General features: G+C 40.7%; 1 protein-coding gene across 6 annotated transcripts in view; it reads right to left on the minus strand.

The window, feature by feature from the left end:
- Positions 1–13,107, minus strand: part of PALLD (palladin, cytoskeletal associated protein) — a 192,617-nt gene that overhangs the window by 33,197 nt on the left and 146,313 nt on the right. For 5 of the 6 annotated variants that reach the window (XM_084286645.1, XM_084286644.1, XM_084286647.1 and 2 more), the window contains one exon: positions 3,494–4,189. In XM_084286645.1, the coding sequence (XP_084142771.1) occupies positions 3,494–4,189 (696 nt within the window). The remainder of the gene's footprint in view (positions 1–3,493; positions 4,190–13,107) is intronic. The other variant, XM_084286649.1, reaches the window with a different exon arrangement.

The following is a 13,107-nucleotide window of genomic DNA, read 5'->3' on the forward strand; positions in this document are numbered from 1 at the left end:
TACTTACTACTGATTTTTTTAAAAAAAGATTTAGTCATGAAAAAACACTGAAATGTATGAAAAATAATTATTCAATAAATTCTACAGTATATCAAGACACATAAAAGTAGTCTACAGGATTTCTTATTCTGACAAATAATGTTTTTTTGGTAATTACAGGAGACTGACAAAGCTAAATAATTATTGTTTTCTTTCAGACATTTGATTATGATTGTCGAGGTACTCATGCCTGAGTGAGAAAAAAACAACAAAACAAACCAACCAAACAAAAATAAACAACAATGGTAAAAAGACCATATAATCAAAATACTAGGAGTGAATTACCAACCCTGAAATATACAGACACAGGAAAAATGACAAGAGAAAGGAGCTATGAAAATACTGAAGGCAGACAGGAAAACTGCGTTAAGAGCATTTTTCTCTTAGAGGCACTTGGTACAAAATTGTGTAAGTATCTAAATGCAATGACAGATCCAATTCTACTTCCATTGAAGTTAAAATATAGTAACAAATAATAAAGTTATCTTCTAAAGAAGAAATCCTACCACTTCAAACACTGTAACTGGAGTCTCTAGTCAAACATGCATCTCCTTTCCATGAAGGGTATTTCAAGCAGTAGCTGGTTCACTTTCAACAACGCAATCATATTCTCGATATCACCACTACACGACAGATTTGAAAGTAGAGACAAAGCTAAATGGCTTGACTAGCTTTTTAGATGCTGTACTGAAGCAAAACCGAATACCTTAATTAATTCCGTGCACCCAGTACAGTCAGTTACAGCACGCTGCCAGGTAACAGTATCATCCTTTGCAATCAGTGGATCTCAGAGATGTATGGAGGACATGGTAAGAATATGGGCTTAGGATATAGAATACTGTGAGTGCTCAAAAACTAGAGCATCTCGAAAATATACATATGTTCAAGGAATGAGGATTTGTGAGGGTAGAGAAAAAGTCAAGGGGAAAGATGAAGCAAAAGGGAAGGTGTGAAAACAACAAATACAGAAGAACTGAAATTGAAGCACAAAGCAGAGGAAACCAAATGACTTGCTTATTTACCCAGCAAGTCCAAAGACACAGGCATTAGTAGCCTCTAGTGAATGTAAAATGAAAGGGGTGAAGCCAGAGAAAAACAGACAAAGATATATAAGATATATAACAACATATTTTTTTTCTGCATCAAGAAGTACACCCTATACCATGTTTTAATGTTATAATTAAGATGACAAATGCTCATTGTAAATATATATACAGATGTATAAATCATACACACATACACTCAGCATGGTTAACATGAGCCAGCTCCCACCTGGATTACATTTCCTGAGGGAATGGCAGGCCAAACAGCCTCAACCACCTTATCGGGCCCAGCTCTGAACCTGAGGCTGCTGTCTTGTCTTGGGGGGAGAGACACATGCACACCCTGTCACACGCACACCCAGGCTGGTAGCTGCTAGTTTTGGGGAAGCATCCTTGCAGAGTGCAGCCTCTGTGTCCAAAGATAAAAGGAAATGAGGCGCACAGCTGAATGCCTCAAGTAAAAACATATGCCTGAATGTAGCATAATAGGGAAAGAATCGTAGAATCGGTTCAGGTTGGAAATGACCTCTAATATCAGTTAGTCCAACCTTTAACCTAGCACTGCCAAGTCCACCACCGAACCATGGTGCTAAATTCTACATCTACACATTTCTTGAAGACCTCCAGGGATGGTGACTCCACCACTTCCCTGAGCAGCCTGTTCCAATGTTGTACAACCCTTTCAGTGAAGAAATTTCTCCTATTACCCAACCAAAACCTTCCCTGGAGCAACCTGAGACCACTTCTCCTTGTCTTATCACTTGGTGCTTGGAGAAGAGCCCAATCCCCATCTCGTTATAGACTCCTTAAAGGTACTTGTACAACAAGACAAGGTCTCCCCTCAGCCTCCTTTTCTCTAGGCTAAACAACCCCAGTTCCCTCAGCTGCTCCACATAAGACTTGTTCTCTAGTCCCTTCACCAGCTTCATTGCCCTTCTTTGGGCAAACTCCAGCACCTTGATGTCCTTCCTATAGAGAAGGACAGAAGAGAAGCATAGAGAAGCTGCTCTCCACATTACTGGAACACAGTGGAGGCCTGAGCTGTTGCTGTCACCACCACAGCACACAGAAAGGAAATCAAAAAAGAACCCAGTCCTCATGGTTGCCTACAGTGGATTGCCCTAAGCAGCACAACAGCACGTGCCCACAAAGCTATGCAGCTATGTGTCAAATCAGGGGTAATTTCGGGCTTTCTGTGGCTGTGCTTACCTGCCAAGCTGTCAGTAAATCAATCGTGCAACTTTCAGCAGAGAAACTCAGCCAGTGCAAAGGACACAGTAAGACAGAAAATCATAACTATTACGAGTGCAAGAGCAAACTGTACTATTTATTCATTTTTCTCCCAATTCTGTTTTATGGCCAGATTCCATAATGAGCCATATGACAGAAATCAAGATAAAGAAATGCTTATTAAAGCATAGATATGATTTATTACTCTGATATCTGTCCACCTTCCTCCTCCTCTTCCTTTGCATATCTTGGACTGAAATAACAGAAGTTCCCACCACAACGGTATGTAACTGAGCAAGTCACCTAGATACTGTAGATATGTTTAGACAAACTTCTAGACAAAGTTATAAATAAGCCTTGGATACAGCTATTCTCATTTTTGTTCTTCAGCATGTCTCTTTGTTCTCTAAGGATGGAATGAGAATCTAGTGCCAGTGGAAAGACAAACTGATCTATGACGGGAGCTGACATGCTCCAAAATACTATTTTGGCCTTTAGGGAAGACAAAAGGGGAAAACAAGTATGTGGAGTTGTTAGGAGGAGGGGTTCTGTTTGCTTTTATGCACTTCTTTTCAAAATCCCCTCCTAAACCCTTTTCCAAAATTCCTTAGGGGAAAGAAGGAAAAAACAAACAAACAAACAAACAACAAAACAAAAACCCTAGGCAAGAGTCAATACATCATTATGACCACTTTGTTGTCAGATGCACGCTTTAATACCTTATACTTCAAGTATTGCAAAGCTATAGGGACTTTTGAAAAATGCTCCCTTTACTTTCTCTGTGCACTGATGCAATGGGAACATAGATCACGAATATCACTGAATACGTGACTTTAAGAGAGCCGGGTCATGGGAAGGGTTTTCTTGGATCTCCTTCCACTTTTCTGGGCACGCAGAACCTTTTGCTGCTGCTTTCACAAATTCATCAACTCCAGTGTAAAACCTTAGATTTTCCTCTGTTACTCCTACTGTAATACTCCTTCAGAATCTCTTTTCTGTGATAGTTAGAAAACCGTATCTAATCTCCAGCACAGAGCCATTTGCAAACAATTAACATCTCTCTCTCAGCTGGCAGGTAACAGCAAGGGGCCCTAGAAAAGTATAAAATGAAGCAAGTACAATAATCTTCAGTACAATCTTCAGTACAGTCAAACTCAAGGAGCTCATTAGCTAATACTTACGGAGGTGTCACTCCTTTCGGGAGGCCTAATGCGTTGACAGAAATGGGTGGTGGCTGGGATGGCAGCATGGAGCTGAGAAAAGCTGCTGGAGACTGGCCGGAATTAGGAAATCTGGGAGTTGGAGACAGGCTGTGGGAAGGTGAAGAAAGTGAAGGAAGAGGAGGAGGTGGAGGAGGTGGAAGTGGAAAGGAATCACACGCCGGATATGTTGCGCTTGGACTAAAGACAGGCGGAGGCGGGGGAGGAGGGGATGGAGAAGAAGGAGACCATCCGTACTCCCCTTCTGGAGCAAACTGCTGAGAGAAAGGCGGAACAGGCACTCTCCCAAACTGTTTCTGGGAAGCAGTTGGAGACATAGGAGAAGGCAGGCTGGATGTAGATGATCCTGAAGAAGGAGTCACGTAACCTGAAGCAGGGCTGATGTTCTGAGCAGCAATAAACTGCTTAGGTCGAGCGTAGTTGAAGGAGCTGGAAGACTGCATGGTTGGGGAAGTATGAGAGTTGAGAATACTCATTGGCACAGGAGAGATAACAGACTGGCTGGACTCAAGCTCCTGGAAGGAGGGGGGAGGAGGAAAGGAAGGAGATGAGGGAGGGTGCTGATGGTGCTCAGGTTGCTGCTGGTGACGATACCACTGGCCACTTTCTTGTTCCAGACGAATTTGGTTCTGCAGCTGCTGTATTTTTATAGGATCCCTGTAGGAAGGAAAAATAGACAAAAAGATGATCAGACATGCAGTGCTGGCTGCGAGGAGGTAAAAATTCCACTCAGCTGTGGTCTAGGAGAGTCAGAAGCCAGGGAAAGTTCAAAGCATTTGCATATCTTGAATACCCCTATTTTTTCAGAGCTAAAACACTGTTACAAAAGTCCTTTTTTTTCAGTTCAAAAAGGGGGAAGTGTGTGTAAAACAGAAGTCAACAAAACTTTCACTGCTTAAAAATGGTACACTATAAGACAATTTGAAAACATTTAGCATATTTTAAAAGAGCGATCCAGTTAATGTAAGTAATGTTGATGATCTTAGAAGTTTCATTTCATTTCTTGCCTATTTCATTTGATGGCCAAGTTCCCATAATACGCCTCACATATTTACCCAGTGACAGCTTCAGCTTTGATTTTCGCTGTAGCCTACTTGTGCAGATCAGACAAGCCTAATTACTGCCATACTTTTAATGAGCTACTTGGAGAAAATGAGCTAACTTCTTTGTTAGAACCATCCATGTACCTGTAGATGGGCAAAGAACACTTCCAGGAAAAAAATGTAACCTAAGGAGATGGTGAACTGAGCTTCCATACGTATCTAGCCCCACTTTTTTACTTCTTTTTTTTTCAGGTTTTGTTCTTAATTGTAGGTTCTGAGGTGTATCTTAATAGGTACTGACTACAGCCCTAAGGATTTCCTAATTGCAATACTATCAGCTCAAATGGAAATGAGACTTTCCTTTAAAAATGCAGACATTCTCTAGCAGAACTATAAAGAAGAATAATAATAAAAAAAAAAAAAAAAAAAACCACACAGAAGCATCCAAAATTGTTAATTAAGACAAAAAAGGCATTATGTTCAGCAATGAAGCAAACGAGAGCATGCATTGACTTTCTGACCACAAAACATTAGTTTGAATGACATTGTGACCTTTCTATTCACTGCTCCTTTATAGTGCTCCTGTCTCTCGGTTTAAAGACACTGCAGCAGTCTCTTCTAACTGCTGTTCTGCTGAACAAACAGGAGTGCACTGTAAGTAAGGGCCCTATGAAAACGGAGATCAAGTTTAACTGTGTGGTCTCTCAACTTAAAATTCATCAGACTGACTTGCTTAAAACCTGTCACGTTCCAGCTGGAAAGCATAACTTTATCTCAATACTCCAGATGTCTACGAAGCTTCAGCATGTGCACGTATACCTTTTCTGTGTATTTCATACATAAATACTTTATTATATACAAGTGTGTCATTGTTTATGTATAATTTAGGTCCTTTAAGCAGAAATTTTAGAAGCTGTCTGCTTAATGCATGGCATATGAATGTATGATTCTAGCACAACAGTATACTGTTGTTGGTAGCAACAACATTGGAAATGCTACTATCATATTTTCCATTCTAAGATTAATTTTGATATTCCAACCATCCACATTTCCCAGAAAATGTTTTCTGACAATAATTCTGCTTATGATCTCAGGCCAAAGGAGATATTCTAGATAAAACAGGGGAGTAAGGCTGTTTGGGACAGAAAAATGAAAAAACAGTCCTTTAACAGTTGCTTTTTACCACTTTCTTGGACTAAAGATAAATCATCTAGCTACAGAAGTTACCTCACCAACAATACATATTTCAGTACTTAAAAGGAGATAAAACTTTTCTGATTCTTTTTAATTGAGTCAACGATATCAGTACAAACACAGTTCAGTTGCAGACTTTTATACTTCATTTTTTGACAATAGCCAACTCGAAATCCATCACTCCATGGGGCATGGGTGGGACCTTAGTCTCCAGTTTTTACAGAACTATGTAAGAACCTCCTTTCCCTACGTGGGCTAAAGCAATAGTGTTTTTTCTTTCAGTTCCCATCATCATTTGATTCTCTTGGCTGATGACAGAAATACTTGGTGTCACCTCTGATTGAGGAAAGTCCTGTAACACTGCTACTTTCAGCTCCTGCTGTTTCTTTAGTCTGACTCTTTGCAGACCTACTGTCCAATGCCTCTAAAATTATTTTAAAATACTTTCTCTTCCATCATAACACTCCCACCCCCCATAATGTTTTTATTCATTACAGAGAGGTTAAGGTTTAAAAAAAAAAAAAAAAAAAAAGAGGGAAATTTAGTATTGTAAACGCTGTGTTGAATATAGAAAAAAGCTAGCTGTCTCCAACGCTCCTGTTTACCCAACATATGCTAAAAGCAAGTCAGAGTGTCTTGTCTTGGGACTTTTTTTATTTTCATTGCCAAGTCACATGGCTGCGTGCCCAGCCAACAGCACAACACAAATGACCATCTATGGCCCTGTCAATGGTAAGTAAGCACACTACTACAGCGCCTGCCACCGAAGCGCTGCTGTACCAATCCGGGCAGCAGCAAAGACCAGATCCAGAGTATGACTACAAAAGGTCGGCAGGCAAACATGAGGTTCCTCTGCTCTCACACTAAGCTCAACTTGAGGCCACAAGAATATGCGTGCCTGTGAGTCAGGGTTTATTAGCTCGGGACAACACTAATTCCATTTGCAAAGCCTTCTATCGGCTTAGGGTCCAGACAAAGCAAGCGCAAATCTGCTTCAAAAATAACATGCAGACATAAGCGTTATCACATCAATCCATGTAGCAAAAAAAAAAAAAAAAAGATCTTAAAGCAAGTTTTCCTGTAGAAACACATGATCCTTGTTTGTAAAGGGATGTTCTCCACCTCAGAAGCTACTCTTTAACAGCAGATGCTGCCCTGTGCTTATTAATTTCTTGAGCAGATGTACCCTAGGGATGTGTCACTATGAAGAAGGAAAAAAAAAGAAAAGAAAAGAGAAAAAAGAGATTAATCAATTCACAAGTGTCACCTTGCAATGACACTAACAGCAGGGGAAGCTTTGCACAGGTCGGTCACTGAAACTCTGCTGTGCCATGGGTATAAAGCGTCCCAGCAGTCAACACTGTGCAATGCAATCTGTCTGTTGTGTTGCCCTCATCAGTAGTGAAACAAAGATAATTAAAAAAAAAAAAAAAAAAAAAAAAAAAGCTCAGTTTTGGATGAGATTACAGGAAAAATTAGTTTAATTGTAATTACATCCTCTTTCCAATTAGCTAAAATATGTTTTGTAATCCAAGTGTTTTAAAGGGCACACATGCTCTAAGGGAACACATCAAGCTTGTTTAAACAACAGTGAATAAAACTCATTTTCTCATGTGGATCTTTCAATTTTACCAAGTAATTATAACAACATAAGAATGAGCAGTTAATTTATTTTTATTTTTATTTTTTTTTTGTAAAATTTGATCAGTTAATGGCAGAAGAAAATAACAAAAAATCCTAACTAGGGTAAAGCAAATACCGAGAACTTTCAGGAAGTCACTGCAAAGCAGACCAAGCAGTAGATAAATATTGTTAAGAGGCCTGCTTCCATAGCTGTGAATACTTTCTTCAGTACCAAGTATTCTTACCCAAGATTTTCATATGACATTTCAGACATTCTAACAGATGTTTTAAAACAGTTAAAGAAATGCAAAAAGTAGAGTAGTAATATTTTAGCTGAAGCAGACACTAGTTACAACAGAAGGAAAAACAGCATTTATGCAGTTATGATTCACGGTCCAAACATGTATAGATTTACTGTTCACAACACTTAATCTTTTCTTATCAGCTCCTAGAATGGGAAGGCACAGCCCTTGCACCTTCAGTTATATGCTTGTGTCACTTTGTTTTCCACTTACTATAGATTTCTAACTGTGAAAAGAAGTTGGTGACTGAGAATGATCCAATTTGTTCAGCAGTTAAGAACGAGGATTTGTGTGTGCATCACTAGCAACATCTGGTGCAACAAGACATGACAGTAAATGAAGATACTCCTGGAGCAGTGCTTGTCTACACAGTGTCAGTCTTCCTTTTCTTTATGATACTAAACATTGGATACCTAGAATCAATTTGGGTTATTTCCATACCGCCTCTTTAGGAATTCCTCTACTTACCGTGAAGATGACTTGCAAGATGCAACATTACACTTTCCCAAGTATTTCCGTAACCTCGTTTTCCTCTCTAACTTCTCTTAAAAACTAACAACTAAACGAAGATACAGCAACTAATATTTTTTTAATTCATCAATTGGCTAACTTCGTGGAAATTCACGCTTGCTAAATTTTAGGGAATTGAAAACTAGAATATAAAATCCATCAGGAAAGTCAGAATTTCCCTTGCCATTAGAGAAGACAGTGAGTCTCCTCTTATTGTGTCAACAATATTCACAGCAACCTCCAAGCACGGCAGGAGGCTTGCTACTGCTGTCAGGGATTTATGTGTTTCCTCAAAACCAACACAACTGCAGCAGCAAAGACAAAAGAGCAAGGAGCATCAGGTATCATAAAAAGTAAGATCTATTTTTTTTTTTTTAATTGTAGGAAGCTAGGCTCCAATTTAAAATCTGCAGTACACTACGAATTAGCACTAGAAAGGAAATATTTCAGACCAAGGAGAGATAGTAAAAATAAGGAGGCCTGAGTTGATTTGATCCTGCAAGTCACTTTTCCAACTGGACCTTAGCTTCCATAGTCAAATGAGTTATATGAACTTTATGATCCTGTTATTAGACACCTGGATATCTACTGCTAGCAGCTCACTGCTAACATTGTTATTACTGACCCACAGGTGCAATGTGGCAAAGTGCTCTACCTGCTAATGCAAACAGAAGTTCTGGCTGGCTGGACTTTAAGCTCACCACAGGAAAAAATGTCGTATTAAAAATTCATTTAAACTATTGCTCACAGTGGTGCAGATACATGTAAGAATGTTTTCGAACAGTACTGTCTGTAAAGGCCGTGCTTCCTAGAGATTTGGCACTGTAGGGTCACAATCCACAGTGACAACAGTATCCTGAAGAAACGGTCCTTTAGCACTGCTCTCTCCGATGTGCCATTCTCCCCAGCTGCCAGATCACGTATATGACGTTCACTGCCAGCATTAACCTTATGCAAAAATGCCTCAAGGTTAGCGTTAACAGACTGCCAGAAGCAGAAACTGGCCATGCTCTCACTTGGGTCACAGCACTGGCAAATCATGCTCGCTCTTGGTGCCAGTGAAAGGTTTGCCATGTGCAGGGAGATGACAACTGCTGAGGGGACCACGCTCTGACAGAAGTGGAAGGGGCAAGCGTCACTTGTCAGTGCCTGCCCACTGCACCTTGCTTCATTTCCAGTCCTCTTTTATTCCACGGCAGCAGTCTGGCTCTGTGTCCCCCTTCTTTTTTAATTCTTCACAGCTAAGTCAAAAAACTAAGTGCTAAACAATGAAAGGAGTGAGCTAAATATTCACGTTTGAAAACAGACACTCAAAGGGAAGACTAGACACATTCATTTTTTGGTGGTTCACTACAGAATACTGTGTTTTCAAAAGCAAAACACTGATTGCATGGAAGAAGGGCAAACAGATATCAGAATATTCTCTGACGATGCTGGTAAAGATGGCATATTTTAAGGGTAAAAGTTACTCGAGGATTCATATTCTGAGGTATGCACTTGGTTGGAATACAATAGGTGGATTTGTCTTTTTAACCCATTTTAATTTTTGTTTTCTTCCTGATACCTTTTTCTGCCACGTTATTTTTCCAATTAATAGAGCTGTCCTTTGAGAACTTAACAGGCAACAACCACTATTGGGAACTGTAATCCAAGGCCAGGCCAAGGGCTTGGATGTAGAGCTATGAAACAGGGGAGGTGCAAGAGATAGGCAGAGATGGTTGCGTATCTCTGAAAAAGGCTCAGGAGGAACTGACCAGTGGGTTGCAGAGTACATGACAGCAGATGACATTTTCAGGGTGGAAGGAATCCTTCATATTGCAAGGTCTCCAGCAGGCTTATTCCCAGGTTCCCAGTATGAGGATATGTACCAGCTTTATGATTGTCTTACATCTCTGTGTATGTGAAAAACATTACGATTCTTGGAGGAAAAAAGCCCAAAACGTCCTCTGGGAAGCAGCCTAGTGTTTGCAGTGCAACCATCAGCTCCTTACAGATCTGTTTGGTTTTTTATATCTTGAAGCAAGAGGTTTTTCTCTGCCTAGGTGGACAGTGCTGTCTGTGCTAAGGAAAGATAACGGCAAGCAGCTGAACTGAGCTGACTGAACTTGGTGGTGCTGGCTTTGGCCTTCTCACTAAGCCCGCGGTTCATGCTACTGCTAGAGAACAGCGGCTTGATGCTGCTTGTTCCACCCAGTCCTGGCATCCGAAGTGATCCAGAGGTACAACCTGCTCCCTGTACCTTTTAAATGTAAAAACTCTTAAGAAAGCCACTGCCACCCAGACTGTCTGTCTTGGGGGAAGGTTTCTCCCAGGGTGGTGCCTGCTGCCCAGGCCCTGACAGCAATCAGCCCTGCACACAGTGAACTCTCTCCAGGTAGTGTCTACCACAAAGTGCATCCATGTTTCTTCAGTGTTTTACAACACAGTATGTGAAATAGATTGAAACCAACCACCACAGGTAAAGAACCAAGGCTAAACACATTTTCTCTATACTATAACTTTTTATATTTCCTGATTTGGGCCCTCCTTGGTCCTCCCTCATCATATTAACAAAAGAAAGGGGCAAATGAAAAGCAGATGAAGAAAAGTAATTTTTGTTTGAAAGAAAGGTTCCTACATATCACGTATGGGAGAACAATGGGCTCACTTTGAGTGAAAGCAGACCGACCCCTTCGTGTCCTTCCAGTAACCTGCCCTTTGAGGAGCAGATGGTGCAGTTCAACAGAAATACACTAGACATACCTCTGAAAGTACAGGGAGACTTTGAATGAAAATAATCAGAATTAACCACAACTTTAATAGCTTGAGCTAGTTTTCTAAATTAAGATTTGAAACTAATGCCAGAAAAACGTTGTATTTTGGAATAACAACTGCTCATCTCCACGAAACCCACATTCCAATGAAGCTCTACGTGTAGCTTCTAACTCAAGCGTCACATAATTGTGCCAGAGCTCTACAAGAGCAACCAGTCTGTGTGCTTGCTTCTTTAAGACACCATCACGCTGTATCGAGAGGCAAGGCTGTTCTCAGGTACCACTGACTTCCATGCCACTCAACATCTACGTTCAGATATATTTCTTCATGTATGTAGATATCACAGACTCACAGAATCGTTCAGGTTGGAAGTGACCTCTAAGATCAGCTAGTCCAACCTTTAACCTAGCGCTGCCAAGCCCTCCACTAAACCATGACACTAAATTCTACATCTACACGTTTCTTGAGGACCTCCAGGGATGCTGACTCCACCATTTTCCTGGGCAGGCAGCCTGTTCCAATGTTGTACAACCTTTTCAGTGAAGGAATTTCTCCTAATTTTCAACCTAACCCACCCCGGTACAACTTGAGACCATTTCCCCCCGTCTTACCACTTGGTGCTTGGAGAAGAGCCCAATCCCCATCTTGTTATAGACTCCTTTAAGGTAATTGTACATTACCATGGGGTCTTCTCCCTCAGCCTCCTTTTCTCTCGGCTAAACAACCCCAGTTCCCTCAGCCAGTCCTCATAAGACTTGTGCTCCAGACCCTTCATCAGCTTCACTGCCCTTCTCTGGACGTGCTCCAGCACCTCCATGTCCTTCGTGTAGCTAGGGGCCGCGAACTGAACACAGTATTTGAGGGGTATACATATATATAGATATAGATATTTATAAAATCTAGGACGGAATACTTTCCATTATGATTTATTAGCATGAGAACGCTCTAAGATGCAGTTAGGCCACTCAAGCTCCTTGGCAGCCCAGCTGGGCAGCTGGCAGGCAGCGAAGGAATGGAGAACTGGAAGTGCTGGGAGCCGCTGTGGTTCCCCTCCTACATCGTGCTCCCAGGGCTTCTGCATCTGTGGCTGTTCGGCAGCTGGCATGGCAGACTCACCAGGTTAAGCCACCTCTTGAACACACCGATTAACTTGCTTTCTACAACCACATTTTGTGCCTTACTGGTATAAATGGTACTGTTGGAAGTGAATGATTTGCTAAACTTCTGATGGTTACTGTTTTGGAGACTGAAATGCACTGAATGCTTTGGGGAGGCTCATGCAAAATTTGACAATAGTTATTAATATCTGGATTTTTTCCCTGATAAAATTGCTAATATAAACTTTTCCACCAGATATATCAATGATTGAGAGTTATTAAAAACGAAAATATCAACTTTAGCTAGCAGCGAATGAATTAACAGCTGCACTGAAAAGAAATACTCAGAATACAAAGGTAATTCCAACTGCAACTGTGTCCACTGAATACTTATTCGACTTCAGAAATGTTAAAAGTGCTTTTTTAAACAACAAAAATAAACAAAAAACAACACCTGCCAGGCGTTCAGGACACAGGCAGCCCTCATGCTGTCTTATACAAATACATTTACCCAAGCATTAAGCTCCTTGATGCTGATCCCTTATAAATATGAGAAACAAACAGACTGTTTTACAACCTGCAAGGGTTCACATTTATATAAGAGTGGAAATACCTGTTAAAACAAAAACTGAGGAAGGCCAGAGGAAGGGGAGAGGAGGAAAACCAAAAACAGCACCAGTCTGGGCCCTGCCCTGCAAACATGCCAAGATACTTTTTGTCTACGATGAGAGATTTCAGGGAGGCTGCAGAGATGTTATTACAATTTAATCTTTGTGCTGAATATCTAGAGAGCTGTAACTAGGAACCATCTCCACCAGCTGCAACCTTTTAACATTTTTATTGCTTACCCTTCAAAGCTTAACAAATTGACAATGCAGATTCACAAGAACTGGAACTTTTCCTTGTTTCATGTCACTATACAGCAGTGTTTATAGTTATCTTATTTCACTGTACCCTAATGTACTCTGAGGATGATCAGCCTGGTTTTAGGGCTGACACAGGTACCATTTATGAGCATTCTCTGAAACTAAGCCTGACTTTTCATTGGAGAA

Source organism: Netta rufina, assembly GCF_964035555.1.
Source record: "Netta rufina genome assembly, chromosome: 4".
In the NCBI taxonomy this organism is placed as follows: domain Eukaryota; kingdom Metazoa; phylum Chordata; class Aves; order Anseriformes; family Anatidae; genus Netta; species Netta rufina.